The 14,691-nt window shown below is 37.6% G+C and overlaps 1 protein-coding gene across 7 annotated transcripts in view; it reads left to right on the forward strand.

The window, feature by feature from the left end:
• SPIRE1 (spire type actin nucleation factor 1) overlaps nt 1-14,691 on the forward strand; it is a 127,899-nt gene that overhangs the window by 83,023 nt on the left and 30,185 nt on the right. For all 7 annotated transcript variants that reach the window (XM_072924482.1, XM_072924484.1, XM_072924483.1 and 4 more), the window contains exons 5-8: nt 4,714-4,797; nt 6,265-6,429; nt 12,861-12,947; nt 13,320-13,449. In XM_072924482.1, the coding sequence (XP_072780583.1) occupies nt 4,714-4,797; nt 6,265-6,429; nt 12,861-12,947; nt 13,320-13,449 (466 nt within the window). The remainder of the gene's footprint in view (nt 1-4,713; nt 4,798-6,264; nt 6,430-12,860; nt 12,948-13,319; nt 13,450-14,691) is intronic.

The following is a 14,691-nucleotide window of genomic DNA, read 5'->3' on the forward strand; positions in this document are numbered from 1 at the left end:
ACTTAAACCTCAAAAAGTTTTAGACATTGATGTACACCCTAGAGCATCAAAATTAGTGTTCCTTCCAAAACTAATTAAGACTTTGTATATTTTTATAATTGCCTACATCTCTAATTGCAGTGAAAATCCATGCTCATCAAAAACTCATCCATAATTTCATTATCCACAGTGTGCCTTGTAATTAGGCTGAAAATAGAGAAAGCTCCCAGTCTGTCATTTTTGTACTATTCTTTTAAAATATGTTGCCTTGCATTTCTGTCCTTTCTGATGTAAAAACATAATTCTTTCAGTCTGCCTGGATATATTTCAATCCAATCTGTATGACATGCAAACATACAAATTCTAATTAAGTACATGCGTGAAATGAAATTGTTATCTCTTTTATTCCTAGTTTCATGCCATACAAAGATTCAGTGGCAAAAGAACTAATGAAAAAGGTCAGGTGGCTATACTGCTGTATTATTTGTACAAAATATGATAATGGAGGTAGTTAATAGGTACCTAAACAATGTTAATGGCTAACTTATTTTGGAAATAGAGTCATTAGCTAAGTTACGCTCAAAAGTCTTGTGACTGTAAAAGTCGTCAAATACTGTGCTGCTTGGATTTTCAGAGAGCACAGCTGTAGAAATAAATCAATTCACAAACTTTTCAGCTTATAACTTCACTTTTGTCTACACTTCCAAGTCTCCAGTGACTCCACCTTTGCAGTTGTGTTTTCATCAGGCTTGTGGCTCCATTCTGATCAGATTGACCCTTCAATTTAGGACCTTTAATAAAGGAAAATATTGCTGGTTTGTGTTTGGCAGAGGAGGGTTTGGTTTTATTTTCTTGAGTGATACAGCCACTGTCACTCAATCTGGGATACATGCCCTTGGTTTGGGTTTTTTGCCTCTCCTTACACAGTTATGTTGAGCAGCATTGTGACTATTGCCCCCTTCAGAACTGAGCAAAGTGAATCAGCCCATACCACTGTACATGAAGAACTTTGTCTGCTATCAGCTCAAGATTTTCAGGGACTAATTTAACTGATCCTATTCCCAGTTTGAATTAAATAGGGTTTGGGTTTTTTCAAATACTTAAAGTAATGCTACTGCCTAAGCCCTTGGAATTTAAACCCATGTTGAATAGCTGAAGGTATATAAAAGGAGTTTTTCCCATATGTGAATGTTATGTATTTTTATATTGAGCCTAGATGTGCAAGAATGTTTTCTAATTTTACAGATAGCAGTGTAAAAATCAATCCAATTAGTGAACAAGTGACTCCTAATTTAGAGTATGAACTGGGAACTGCAATAGACTGCAGTTGGTGAAAGTCAAAGTCCAGGTCTGGATTCCCTAGAATACCACAATAAATTAAAGCATCATGTTTTTAGAAAGCATTTTATGGTAGGAAGTCTTTGACGCTGTGCTGACAAGAGTCTTACATAAATTCCCATCTGTCACTGAGCACAGAAGAGCATATCTCAAATGTGGGCCACACAGCAGCAGCAAATCATCTGCCTGCTTTTAATAGCACAGCAAGAGGTTTGAAGACATTTGATATTTTTATTACTAACTTTTGCCACAAAATACAGTCTTCTAAAAACATGGTGAAATGCTGTAAAGGTTTTTTAAAAAGGTGAAAGCTCTTGAAACAGTAATTTCCTACACATCCAACCTTTATTGCCTGAATGAATGCCCAGGCTGTAATAGGTGAATTGGGTCTGAGGTTCTGGGATCATATAGAAAAACCCTTTTAAGATGTTTTTGCTTTCTGGAATGGAAATGCATTTAGGCCATGTATTTATTGTACTGAAATTGCTTTTCTTAAGCCATTGTCCCAGGGATAAGTGCAAGTGGCTACTGCAGCAGCAGCTGAGGTTACTTGCAAGTTTTGGAACACAGATGAATTCTGACAAAGGGTCTATTATATTTTAAATGTGTTGGTTTCTATTATTTATGGTTGAAACAGAGGCAGAAACCCACTGATGCTGGCTGAGCATGCTGGAGGGAAACCCTAATGTTCCATTTAGTCTAAATATAGTTTAAATATAATCATTTGTTGCAGTGAATTTACTCCTTCCCAAGCAGCACCTGACAGTGTACAAGAGCTCAAGAAGTCTTCCTAAACACTTCCTGCAAGCATAGAGTGCTTGCTGGTTTCTCCCAAAGTTTTGCTAGTTCTATAATGATGGAAATTCCTTTATCTTGTACTCTTCTCCAGTGATTGCATGGTGAGCTGCATGTAAGTGCCAGAGCCAGGTGCCAGGGAAGGGAATGAACTATCCCTACAAAGTGGGTGTCTGTGATTCCAGGGCTGCAGCCAAGCACTGAGAACAGGGATGGGGAGTAAAAGAAGCCCAGCTTTGGCAGTAGCCTGTGCTTGTAGCAGCTCATTTGTATCATAGACTGCACTTGGAGACACTTCATCTCTTGGCTGGCAGGTTTTGCTCCTGTAACTCTCTGGTGCATTGTAGTCAGCATCACACCTGTGCTTTCTTGGGTAGGAACTGCCCCTCTAGCTATGTTCCAGAGAAACTAATTAGATGGTTGCCTTATTTGGAAGATCTTTCAGCTGCTCAGGGGGGCTTTTTTTCCCCCTTCTTATTTTCTGCTGTTAAAAAAAACAGGTTGTAATCTCTTTTAGCTTCATGAAATATTTATGTCAGTCAAAAACACCAGCATAAACCAACCCCATAAACTGTATGGTAGGGAACATGGTTGCTGAGATGGGTGATTGTCACCAGTTTTGTTGAATTGCTGAAGCATAGTTTAAGCAGCTGGAACACATTAATTTTTAAAAAAATTAAAGTTTAGCTTCCTGCTAAACAGTATGGGAAGGAGGTGCAGATCTGACAGTTGTGAGCTCGTTTACTGAAGTTATCCTTTTGATTACAAAGAGATAAAGGAAAAAATATCAGATGTTTTATTTTGCAGTTTATCAGTAGATGTCAGCAGGTTGCAAGAAAGAAAGTAATTTACAGTTCATAGGTACTGCATTTGAAATGATTACTCCAACTGTATGATTCAGAAAAGATGAACCCTGGATAGCAGAATACACATAAGCAAGATTTTTATGTTACCCATTCTTTCCATGTTTCTGTTTTTCCCTTGGGAAGGGCAATTGCCTGTAAGTGTCAGACTGACCACAGTGCCAGGACCAACAGAAGTTTCCATAAAGACATTTTTTCCCAGTTGGGTATCCTGTTGTGATGGTGCAAGTCATGCCAAAATGTTCCCACGTTGTCCCATGATGTATCTGCTTTTGTTAGTGTGGGTGATTTATGCTTTTTTGGAGTCTCCTTGTAAAATATGTATTTTATTTTGATAGGGCAATGGTAGTATTTCTTCTTTGATACTAAAGCTATTGTGTTACTTACATAAATAAGACAATAAAGAACCCATCTGGTGTCTTTCCAAAACCTCTGTGGTAGCTGACTCACATGTCCTATCTCTGCAGCCAGGTTTGGTAGATGCTTGCACTGTTGGATGTGCAATTTAAGCACTCTTCCAGTGCTTACACTGAAATGTTGGCAGCTCAGGAACTACTTCCACAAAAAAAAAAAAAAAAAAAAAAAAAAAAAGAGAGAAAAAGAGAGTTTTTAAAAGTATGCTTATTTTTATTTTTTCTGGAAAGCTCAGAAGCTGAATTGAGACTGATTGTTCAATTCCATTAAAGGAGTTTAAGTGTATTTAAAGATATAAATACTTTGGTAGATATATCTGTCAGATCTCTGACCTGTCGCTTATGTCTCATAAAAATAAAAAAAGTTGCTAGCAGAGGACTTAAACATCCATTTCAGATATATTAGTGAGTACTTAGAAAATAGATTAAATTAAACATTGTTAAAGATTTTGTAGAAAACAAAGTGGATTACTGAAAAATGGTTTATACTGCTGATTCCAAAACATTTCAATACAGAAGAAAACAAAACAAAAACAAAAAAAAAAGCCTTTTGAATACAAGTGTTGATGTGTATGAGGAAATTCGTGTAAAGCCACAGCCTTCTGTGTTCAAGCTTGCTTGTTATTTGGGCTACTGTAACTTTTAATTGTCTTTCATATTCTTGTTGGTATGAAAACCTTTTTTTGCCCCTTTGCATTCAATCTTTTCCATATTTGCATGATCTGATCTTGTTAATAAGTAGCAGTTTTCATCTTTGAAAGATTTGTTTCTCTTCCTCACATGATTTTATTGTGGATATTTTAGAATTTATACCCATGTTATACAGACTAATTAATTATAATATACATATGCAATTCTGTCACTATTCAATGTTTCTCATAGTTTATTTCTGCTTCAGCAAAAATGAGCTGCCCTGTATTCAACAACTATTAATTTTGGTATGGATGGATCCTTATCAAGCTGGTAATATTTTCTGTGTTGTAGCTTAATAGACCTGATAGGTGGTTAAGGTTTTTTTTTCTGTGCATTTAAAAATTTAGGGATATAAACATTTTAATATGTAGTTTTTCCTTCAACATGTTATTATCTGAATTACTTTCATACTCAAAATGTAACATTTGTTCCCAGCATTTTAAGGTTAACTTTCCAAGGAGGAGAAATATATTCAAATAGTGTTTCAAGTTACTTTTACAGTATTGCTATTCAAGGCTTAAAATATGCAATAGAATACCCAAACAGTACAAGAGATTAAAAATTAAGCTTTCATTTCACTTGAGAGCTAATGTCACTGTTTATTTTTTCACTCATTTCCTTTTCATTGGCAGAACCTGAAGAAGATTCAGGAAATGGACAAAGAGGCAAGTGATGAATCCAGCACAGATCTTGATGAACTGAAAAATGCTGACTGGGTAAGACAAGAATGGAATAGTGATTCAGCATCACTACTGAATTAACTAAGGCATTATTACCTCTGCCCTCATGAGACCCCTCCTGAAACAGTGTCCATCTCTGTAGCTCCCAACATAAGAAGGATGTGGACCCGTTGGACTGAGTCCAGAAGAAGCCAAAAATGCTCAGAGGGCTGAAGCACCTCTCCTATGGAAACAGGCTGAGAGAGCTGGGATTGTTTGGCCCAGAGAAGAGAAGGGTCCAGGGAGACCTTAGAGCAGCCTTCCAGTACCTAAAGGAAGCCTCCAACAGAGCTGCAGAGGGACTTTTTATAAGGACATTTAGTGACAGGACAAGATGGAATGGCTTTAAACTGAAAGAGGTTTAGATTAGATATTAGGGAAAATTCCTTACAATGGGGGTGGTGAGGCACAGGAACAAGTTTCAGCAACCTAGTGAAAGGTGTCCCTGCCCAGTGCAGCGGGGTTGGAACTAGATGAGCTTTAAGGTATTTTCTACCCACTCCATTCTATGATACTGTGTTCAAATCGGTCTCTGTTGTTTTTAAGTATATGTATTAATAGTAACCCACTACAAGTTAGAACTAAATGAAGTCTCAACTTCCCTTGGCAGACAGATAAAACAGTACAAGTATCCAAACAATCCTTAGGCTGTTTTCATGGAGAAGCTTTTGCAGTTTGCAGACTGGACATTTAGACAGGTACCATGCTGACTACCTTTCAGAGGGGCAGTCGGGCAGTAGACAGAGCCACCAGCTGAATTTCTCCAGTGGTGAAAGAAAAAGGCAGCAGGGTAACTCTTAAGCAGGAAGTAACTTTATTTTCTAGCGATGGTTCTTGCCAGTTCATAGAGGAATATTATGAGGTTCTTAAAAAGTACTTGATTTTGACTTCCAATCTTCAATCCACCACCTGTTCTTTCTTCTCTCCAGCCATTCTGCTTCACAGAAAATGAGAGGGAGGTGTTAGTGTGCGGTGCTCTTATAGGCAGAGCAAAAGAAATTGAGTTTTCCTATTGCAGTATCTTAGGACTTGGGAGTCCATTCCAAAATTCATATTTCAAGAACAACTTTTGAGGAAATTTTACAGGAGAGTCCTGGGTAACAAAGTTTTAGGTTCGATCATTGTTTTAATTCACATAGTATTAGCTATGAGTCTAAAAACTTTGATTTTGTGCTTGCAGTATACTTGAAGTAGGAATTTAGATGTAAGGTACGAGAATTTCAGATCCTCTTTCCATGCTTGAGGTGAGACCCAACAGTCCTGTTGAGTTGCAACAAGGTTTTGTTATGTTCACAAGTGTTAAAAATAAGCTTATAAAAAATAAAATGGGATTGGTTGATGTGCTTAAAAAAAATAGTACAGCTGTAAATATTTGGTGGTGTCCCGGAAGGAAATTTTGGTTTAATGTGAAGTGGTATTCAAGGGTAAGGTATGAAGTAAAATTTCTATCTCTTCTGTCTTCAGGCCCGTTTTTGGGTGCAAGTGATGAGAGATTTACGGAATGGTGTTAAACTTAAGAAAGTTCAAGAGCGTCAGTACAACCCACTGCCCATAGAATATCAGCTCACACCCTATGAGATGCTGATGGATGATATCAGATCCAAGCGCTATACCTTAAGGAAGGTCATGGTAAGTCAAGAGAATCACTGGAGTTTTTCAAACCTGAAATGTTTTTTTCCTTTTTTTTATCTTCTTTTTGTCTTTTTTTTTTCTTCTGAGAATCTTGAAATTATTATTTCATATACAAACTAATGTTCATGGGGCTTATCTGGCATCATAAATTTGTGCAGTGCATTGAGGGAGAGAATATGAAACCAACATATGTAGTTTACTTTGTTTTCCATGTGGCAGGCATTTAAAATTCTGAAAGACATGCCTGCCTATCATAAGCTTGAACAAATCACTTATGGTAGGTTTGTGATAACTTTTAAGAGTCATCTCAGAAGTCATGTCATGCTTTCCAATGAGAGATTGTTTTAGACTTTTCTTATTGGCAGTTCATTTATCTTGAGCTGCAACATAGTTTTTGGAATTCCAGAATATAAAGTGCTACCATGAATGATACTGTGATGGGAAAGGAAAACCTACAGTGGTTGAAAACTGCCTGTATCACAGTGTTTGAAAACTTACACTACCATAATCTGTTGTGAATTTTCAAGGAGTAGTCTGTGTAAAAAAAAAAAAAAAAAAAAATTAAATCTTCCATTTGTAGAAGTTATTTTCAGCATATTTTCTTGTTGCTTTCAAATCAAGACAATATGCCACAGCAAGCTAGAGAATGTTCATGGGTCTCCTCCCCTTAGATCCTCATAAAAGTGCTTGTAAAATTGACTTGAGGCGCTCTTTTTATCAGAACCCATTTACTGGTGTCTCCCTGTTCTTTCCATACTTTTGGGTTATATTTTTTTTCAATATTAATATCTTCTTCCTGATTTTCTAGCAACTGATCTAAAGGGTGTCTTATCCCTAGTAGGACATTGTAAGTGCCTTTGTCAGAGGCATGTATTTTGTCGACATCAATATTTATACCTTACACTTAACTTATCTTCACCTGTCATTAGTTACAATGGAAGCATTTTCTTAGAATATTCAGTATTCAGATGTATTTACTTTCCTGACAAATCTTCACACAGTGAGAGAGCTGTGATTCTGCCAAAAAAAAATCAGAGGGGAAGATGGGGGGTGAGGGAGACAGATGAGAGAAGCAGAAAGTGTGTGGTATAAATGCATTTTATGTTTGAGCTGAAAATACTTTCCTAATTGAGAGCTGGATTTAGACTATCCAATCGTATTTATTTTCTGCTGCAGGTTTTGCTTAAATGTTAAACCAATAGGGTAAAATACATGCCCAGGTAATGATGTTATCTCTCGTTCTCTTAACAATTCAGAGAACAGTGCTAAGTGTTCCTACAACCCTCTGCAAAAGAGGACCAGTCCCCTCAGGACCTCAATTACTGTATGCAATCAGAACAGTAGTTTTGTTTGAATGGGAACCCCTGGGTCATCTAATTTTGCTTTTGTCAGACTAGCTTTTAATTCAGCTGCTGCTAAGCAAGCTCCTGCCTCTTTAGAAGAGATTTCCTTCATTATGTAGTACGTCTTGGGGGCACAGCTGCTGCTCTGCTTATCCAGACTCTGACTCTATACAAAATCCCTATAAGCATCTATTTTTGGCCTGCTATCTTGTCTTCTAGATAGATTGTCCAAAGTGAACTCTGGGAATAAATATGATTGCAATCAGCTGCAGGTACAATACCTGTAGGGCTGTCTGTGATGCAATTGCTGGCTTAGTCTGACAACTGCTGATGACACTGTGTTAGAAAAATCACATCTTTCTTACTGGAAACCTTAAACTTAGTAACTTGGATTCTGCTGCAGGGTCTGCTTGAAGATTGTGCAAAGCATGTTCAACAATAAGAATGCAGCTTGACATGGAATGTGTGGAACCTGAAGGATTCACACAGAATTACAAGTTTAGTTAGATTGCATAGATGCATCTTCTAACTGGCTATCACAGGTTGAAGCTCATTGTATGGATTCCCATCAGTGGAAACCCTTGTGGTTCTTGAGAAGAGGAGAAAAGGATCCCAAATCTGGATATTAAGGCAGCCTAGGAAAGATGGATTCTATCATTCAAAATGGATGTTCAGCAAAATTAGTATTAAAAGTAATTTTTGCTTTAAATTTATGGGTGGTAGTTTTAGACTTGGTAGCTTGTGAGGACATGTATCCTATTAATGATACCAAGAGGTTAAGGAAATTTCCATGGTAATAAGTAATTTCTTTAAATAAATGAAATGCAACATGAAATCTTTACTGTTCTTTTTACTAATGTGATGCTATGTTTAAAAGAGTAGCTTGATCTGTTGCTGACTGCTCAGTGTTTTGCATAGAAATTAAGGAAGGAACAGATGTTCCTGTTAGGCCATATTTTAGTGTTTCAGACTATTGTGCTAACAGACAGCAGTAACTGGAGCTTCCTGTTCTCACCCATTGTTATAGTGCAAATATTCAAAATGTTTTGAAGATGTAAAATGTCAAATTCTGGGCTTTTGGTAAATAACTGGTTTCATTTGTTTCAGTGACATAGGCATTTCTATTTCAGTACATGTGAAAAGAATTTCGGATTTGTCATCCCTCTATCCTGAGACAAGAGTCCTCATTGCTGGAATTGTTGTGGGAGCAAGATAGCTTTCATTCTGGAATCTTATAAACTTTAGGTATATACCTTAGATAGATTTAATAGCTTTCCTCCCCTATGGAGCACCCACACCCACAAAAGCTAAAAGCTGTGGTCATTGGTAGAGTCAAGACTTGGAAGTGAAGAAATGTAAGAATTAAATTACTCTTTTAGGTTTAATTTTTCTTTCTTATTTGTATGTGTTGAGCTGCAGTTTTTAATTTCAGAGTCCTTCACAATTAGTTCTGCTTTCTGCCCATCTCCACTTCCCTCCTAGATATGCACCATTCACTGTATTTCTTGAGCAGTGCTTATTGAACAGTAACTGATATCTCTTGTGTTAGCTACTCAATACATGCCTGACAGGTACTTGTATGCCCTATCCAAACTCAGCATTATGTTCCATAACAGTTACACTCTCTGTAGTAACAGCACTCTTGTCATCATATTTGAGCTCTTCACAAGTACCTGTCATGCAGTGGTATTGGCTTGGCCATGTTGCAGAAGGGGAATTTAAACATACAGGTTGAAGTCATTATTATCAAAAATATCCAGTAATTTAAATGTCTAAGCTGAGAATTCTGTAACATGGGGGGGGGTTTTTTGTTTTGGTTGTTGTTTGTTTGTTTTTTTAAATTTTACTTCTTTGCAGTATTTATCATCTTAGAGTGCTTAGGTTGCTTGCAGTAACAGCTGTGCACGGAAAGTATTTTCATAAGCTTCAAGGAGGACAGAGAATGTGAGTTTTGCTGTGCAAAGGACTTTGACCGCTTTATCCAGCTGGACATTGTAGAGTTTGTTGTTCCCTTACACACAAGTCTTACTTGGTTGTGGCGAGTTCTTTCAGCAGGGGAAGTGTGCTTTTCATTTTACACCTTTATCACAATGTTTCTACAGAAGTGTAGGAGTCATCCTAGGTAGAGCAGGGAGCTTTACAGTGCCTAATCATGCTTTAGGGGTATTCAGAGGAGGGACTCTGTGATTACCATATGGTATCCTAACCTTGTTTCTGCAATAGATGTGCAGGAGCAGCAGTGTGAGTACAGTGCCTCATGATGGGAAATACCAGAGCACTTCATTCTTGGATATTGCTGCTTGAGCTTGCTGTGGGGTATCAAAATACTGTGTAACAACTGTGTTAATTTAAATAACCCCAAAGCACTATACTGCATAATGCAAGATGGTAAATAGGTATCTACTTATAATAATTTAATTCACCACTGAATTTCATCGTGAGCTGTTCTGGAAATGATGTAGTGTGTCCCCTCTCTCTGTTTCAGTGTCCATGCAATTTCCTTTTAAATGAAAATTTCTATACAGTACAAAACCATATCAGTTTCCCATTGACTATTATTTAAAGATAGCACTCTCCTACTTATTGCTGACACCTTTTATAGCTGAACAAATAAATGGCTATGATATTTGAGAGTCAATGATAGGTGATGTTATTTTTTGTGAAAGTTATCACCAATGTACTTCTTGTTTGGGATCACCATTTTTAAAGCTTCAGCCAAAGGTAACTAAGTACCATTTGCCATTATTTTTTTAATTGCAAATCCATATTTATATATTAAAATGTGATGGCAGCAGGTTGTTGGTAGATGATGACATGCTAATTTTTCTGCTCATTAGCTGTTTAGATCTCTACATTTATGTTTGATTTTTATAATAATTGGTTAAGCTTTCTTCGCACTCTGTTTTAATGCACACTGCTGTACAAAAGCTGTTTTACACACATGAAGATTTAGGGTAGTTTTACCATGTTTTGAGGTATTTATTCAAATACTGGTTTGTAGTTGGGGCCAGCCTGTTATGTGGAGAGGAAAAAAAAAAAACCAAACTTTTTCCTTGTTTTCCTTCCCCTGCAGCATGGGTATCATGGCTGCATCTGTGCAATGTCTCTGATTGAGACTTTAATCAAGAGCCATGAATTTTAATTAAGTAAAAATAAAGGATGCATTTGAAGTTGCTCACTACAGAGAGAGTTAGTTTGAGTAAATAAATAAATAAATCTAGTCTGAACAGAGAGGATAAAAGTTTCCCTGCAGTATCTTTCATGTCAGTATCTTGTTTGGGCGCCAGGTACAAATAGGTGGGTTCTGCCATTGATGCTCCTGCTCTTGGCTTGTTGGCTGCAAAACATCCACTTGCTCGGCCATCATCTTCCCATGTATCCTGTGGAAAATCACTTAAGCAAATCCTACATTTCTGTTTTTCCAATCAGATGGTAATACTGATACTAATTATACCCTGGTGGCATTAAGTCAGGGCCTAGAGTGCCCTGAGGTGAAAGGCTCAGAGCCATGTATTATTTATTGAGTATTGTCACGCAGAGGGCTGTTCCCCAAGGCTCCAACAGAGATTATCAGTTTACAAAACGGCTGTTCTGATGATAATAATTCTCAACTTCAGCTATCAGCTTTGACATCTGATGAACAGTAGCTCAGGGAAGAAAGACTTCTCATTTCATTAACTATCTTCCAGGGCATGCTGGCCTCAAAAAACTGCTCAGTCTTTGAACAGAAGAAATCAATCACACCCCTTAAAATAGTATTCTCCTCATCAGGAAATGTCAAATCATGGTTTAGTATAAACCTTTTCCATTTTAATTTTTCTGCACTATTTTTAAGAAGATGATGCATGTTGCAGAGTTTAGCAGCTTGGAATTCTTTGCCAAGCAACATGAAATTCACTGTAAGGAAACTTAGGAGGGTGGAACAAATAGAGTTTGGACTGTGTCTGGGGTAGGATATCTCCAGAAAGAGTCCTCAGGAAAGCAATTAAATGCTCTTCAGGAGGGACTCTGCATCTGATTTCTTAGAGGAAAAGGGATGAATCTTCTCAAGGAGGCTGTCACTCAGCCTCAACCTGGACACAGGGCATGCCTGAGGTGAGCAGAGCTTGTATGGAAGCTGCATGGCATTGGTGAAGTTCAATTAGGGATCATATTCAGATGACCTCATGGACATTCAAACCCCTTTTTGTTATGGCAGCAGTGCTTCTAGTTAGCAGAAGGGCATGTTATTTGGCAAACCAGACGTGTCTTTACATAGGTTTTCTGGCTACAGAGCTTGCATGAATATAGTCCCACAAAAATAAAATGAGGCAACTGACCCTTAAAAAAGAAGTCTGAAATATGGAATACTTGGTCTAAACAATATGGTGTCATGAAAATTTCTGTCAAATTGGAGGACAGGACTGGATAGCCAGCTACTGTGCACTAGGAGGAGGTAGCAGAAGGATATATATGACGCAGGATGATCTCTTGTCCCTGACAGCATGCTTGGGCACTGTGCTCTGTGAAGACTGAACCTGACAGGTGGTTATTTTTAAGGAAATCCATACACTTATTCCCAGCTTACAATTTATACCTTCTTCATATGATGTGGAAACTTCCATTGCCTTCTTTAAATCCTGTATGTATAGTGAATTGATGACTCTTTCCTGTGATGTCTTGTATATGGTCTTACATCTAAATATCTAAGTGTCTCTGGAGAAAACCACACAAAAAAGCAAACAGTCCTCACCCAGCCCCTCTGCTACAGAAATATGTGATTTACAGCGAGGAAACGTACTTCTTCCATAGACACAATTGCAGCCTTGACGTTTGATTTCATTACTTCAAAATTCTAAATATTGCTTAAAGCTGGTGCAGTTGGAGTTATTTTGCAGGCATCAGCAAAACTGAAAAGCTGCTAAGTACCTTGTTTTGCTTGCCTGTGCTCTGCATATGGATTGTTGCTCCACTCAGAACTGGTGGGGTTTTATGTCTGGTGCAGGTGTCGGAACGCTGCAGCTCTGTCAGGGTTGTTGTGAGTTTTTAGTTGATCTCATCTGCATGTGAAACACAGAAATGTATATTTCACTTTCTTCTTTCTAGGTTAACGGTGACATCCCACCTCGATTAAAAAAGAGTGCCCATGAAATAATCCTGGATTTCATCCGATCGCGACCTCCATTAAATCCTGTATGTAATCCAGTGGCCTTCATTCCTAACACAGCAGTGGCTTTTCAAAGCATGTTTGGTTCCAGCAAATATGTAAACATCATATTTTCTGCTAGGGCTTTCAGAAATATTGTCTTCTGTACATAGAACACAATCCCTTAAAAGAACAGTGTGTAATATGTTGCACATACCAATTAACAGCTGTTATTGCCAGCAGCCCTTTATCTCTAGGAAACCATGATGCATAACACCATCTTTCAATTTATGCTGAGGTTTGAAATTGAGTGTATGTAAAATCATATCACAGCATTCCACATTTTCTCAAAAAAAGTGTGAAATCTACTTTCAAGGATGCACTTTTTAATGTAAATATGATTATCTCTATATCCCAAGGCCTCGGCAAGGAAACTGAAACCTACCCCGCCACGGCCCCGCAGCCTCCATGAGAGGATCCTGGAGGAGATCAAGGCAGAGAGGAAGTTGCGTCCAGTCTCCCCTGATGAGATTAGGCGGAGCAGGCTGGGTAAGCACATGGCCAGTTTTTACCTGCAGCATCCACAGAAAACTTCCCACATAGGAAGCAGCAATTTTAGCCACATCTGTTCAGATGTCACCAAAGATAAAATTACTCCTTCAGAAAAAGAAATAACCTACAGGCTTTTCTAGGGTTGTGCAATCTTTGTGCTTAGTTATATTTTAAATTAGGAAACGGAATGGTTCAGCTTGATTCCATTCAAGTTTTTAGTGTCTTAGATAAATGGAGTGGTATTGTACTGCTTGTTGTATATAAAAGTTTATGTTAGATTTACTGAGAATGGAACAGGTATTGCTTGTCTCTAGTATAGTATACCTTGACTATCTGCAAGTATTCTTTACATGTTGATTTTTAATGAATTTATTCTCTTTGTTTCCTGTTATTAGCATCATCAACTTCTTTATTTTAATTTAAAATCGGCTTTTATTTTGTTTACTGAATCTGTTGCATTTATTTTGAATCTAAATCTTTGCTTCCTTTTCCAAGTTATGGAAAACATGTTTGTATGGAAAACGTCTTTTCATGGGAAAATAATTCCTACTTGCACTGCAAAGCATTTCATTTCTGCAGTGTATTTTCAGCAAACCACTATGAAATGATGCAAATACTATGCGATGCAGCAGTCACCCATTTGCATTAGTTCAGTGGTTCTGATGGCAAAAGCATGACAAATACAGGCCTACATAGTGAGTTAGATTGCTTTAAGTATACTGTATTTATCTGTACCAGAAAAACACAAGTAGATTATTTTTTAAAGAGCAAATGTGGAATCTTGTGGCTGAAAACTGTACGTACATACAAAAATCCACATACGTACTGTGACATCTGTCACTGCTTTTTGAAAGATATTTGTACTTGCCACAAGTGCCCAAAAGCACTGGTCCAGATTCAAGTGGATTGTGACAACCTGTTGTTTCTGGAGAATAACAATTTCATCAGTCTTGCTTGGTTGCGTTATTTTCAAAGTGCCTGATGGAGTTTGGGGAATGCTTGCATGTGTTTGTAGAAGAATAATGCTTCAAATATTGTTTTTTTGGGCCTTTCTGTTTCTGGTTTGGATTCAGTTTATGTTTGCTGTATCAATTAACATTTCTCACAGACCTAGACTTTTTTCCAAATGTAGGATGCTTGTCAAAATGTGGAATGACTCCTTAATTTTCATTGAGACATTCAGCTTCAGTCTTTTATATGTTGTCCGTCTGGGAGCTACCATGTTGTCTCAGGGGCAGC

The sequence above is a fragment of the Taeniopygia guttata genome, chromosome 2 (assembly GCF_048771995.1).
Source record: "Taeniopygia guttata chromosome 2, bTaeGut7.mat, whole genome shotgun sequence".
Taxonomy (NCBI): Eukaryota; Metazoa; Chordata; class Aves; order Passeriformes; family Estrildidae; genus Taeniopygia; species Taeniopygia guttata.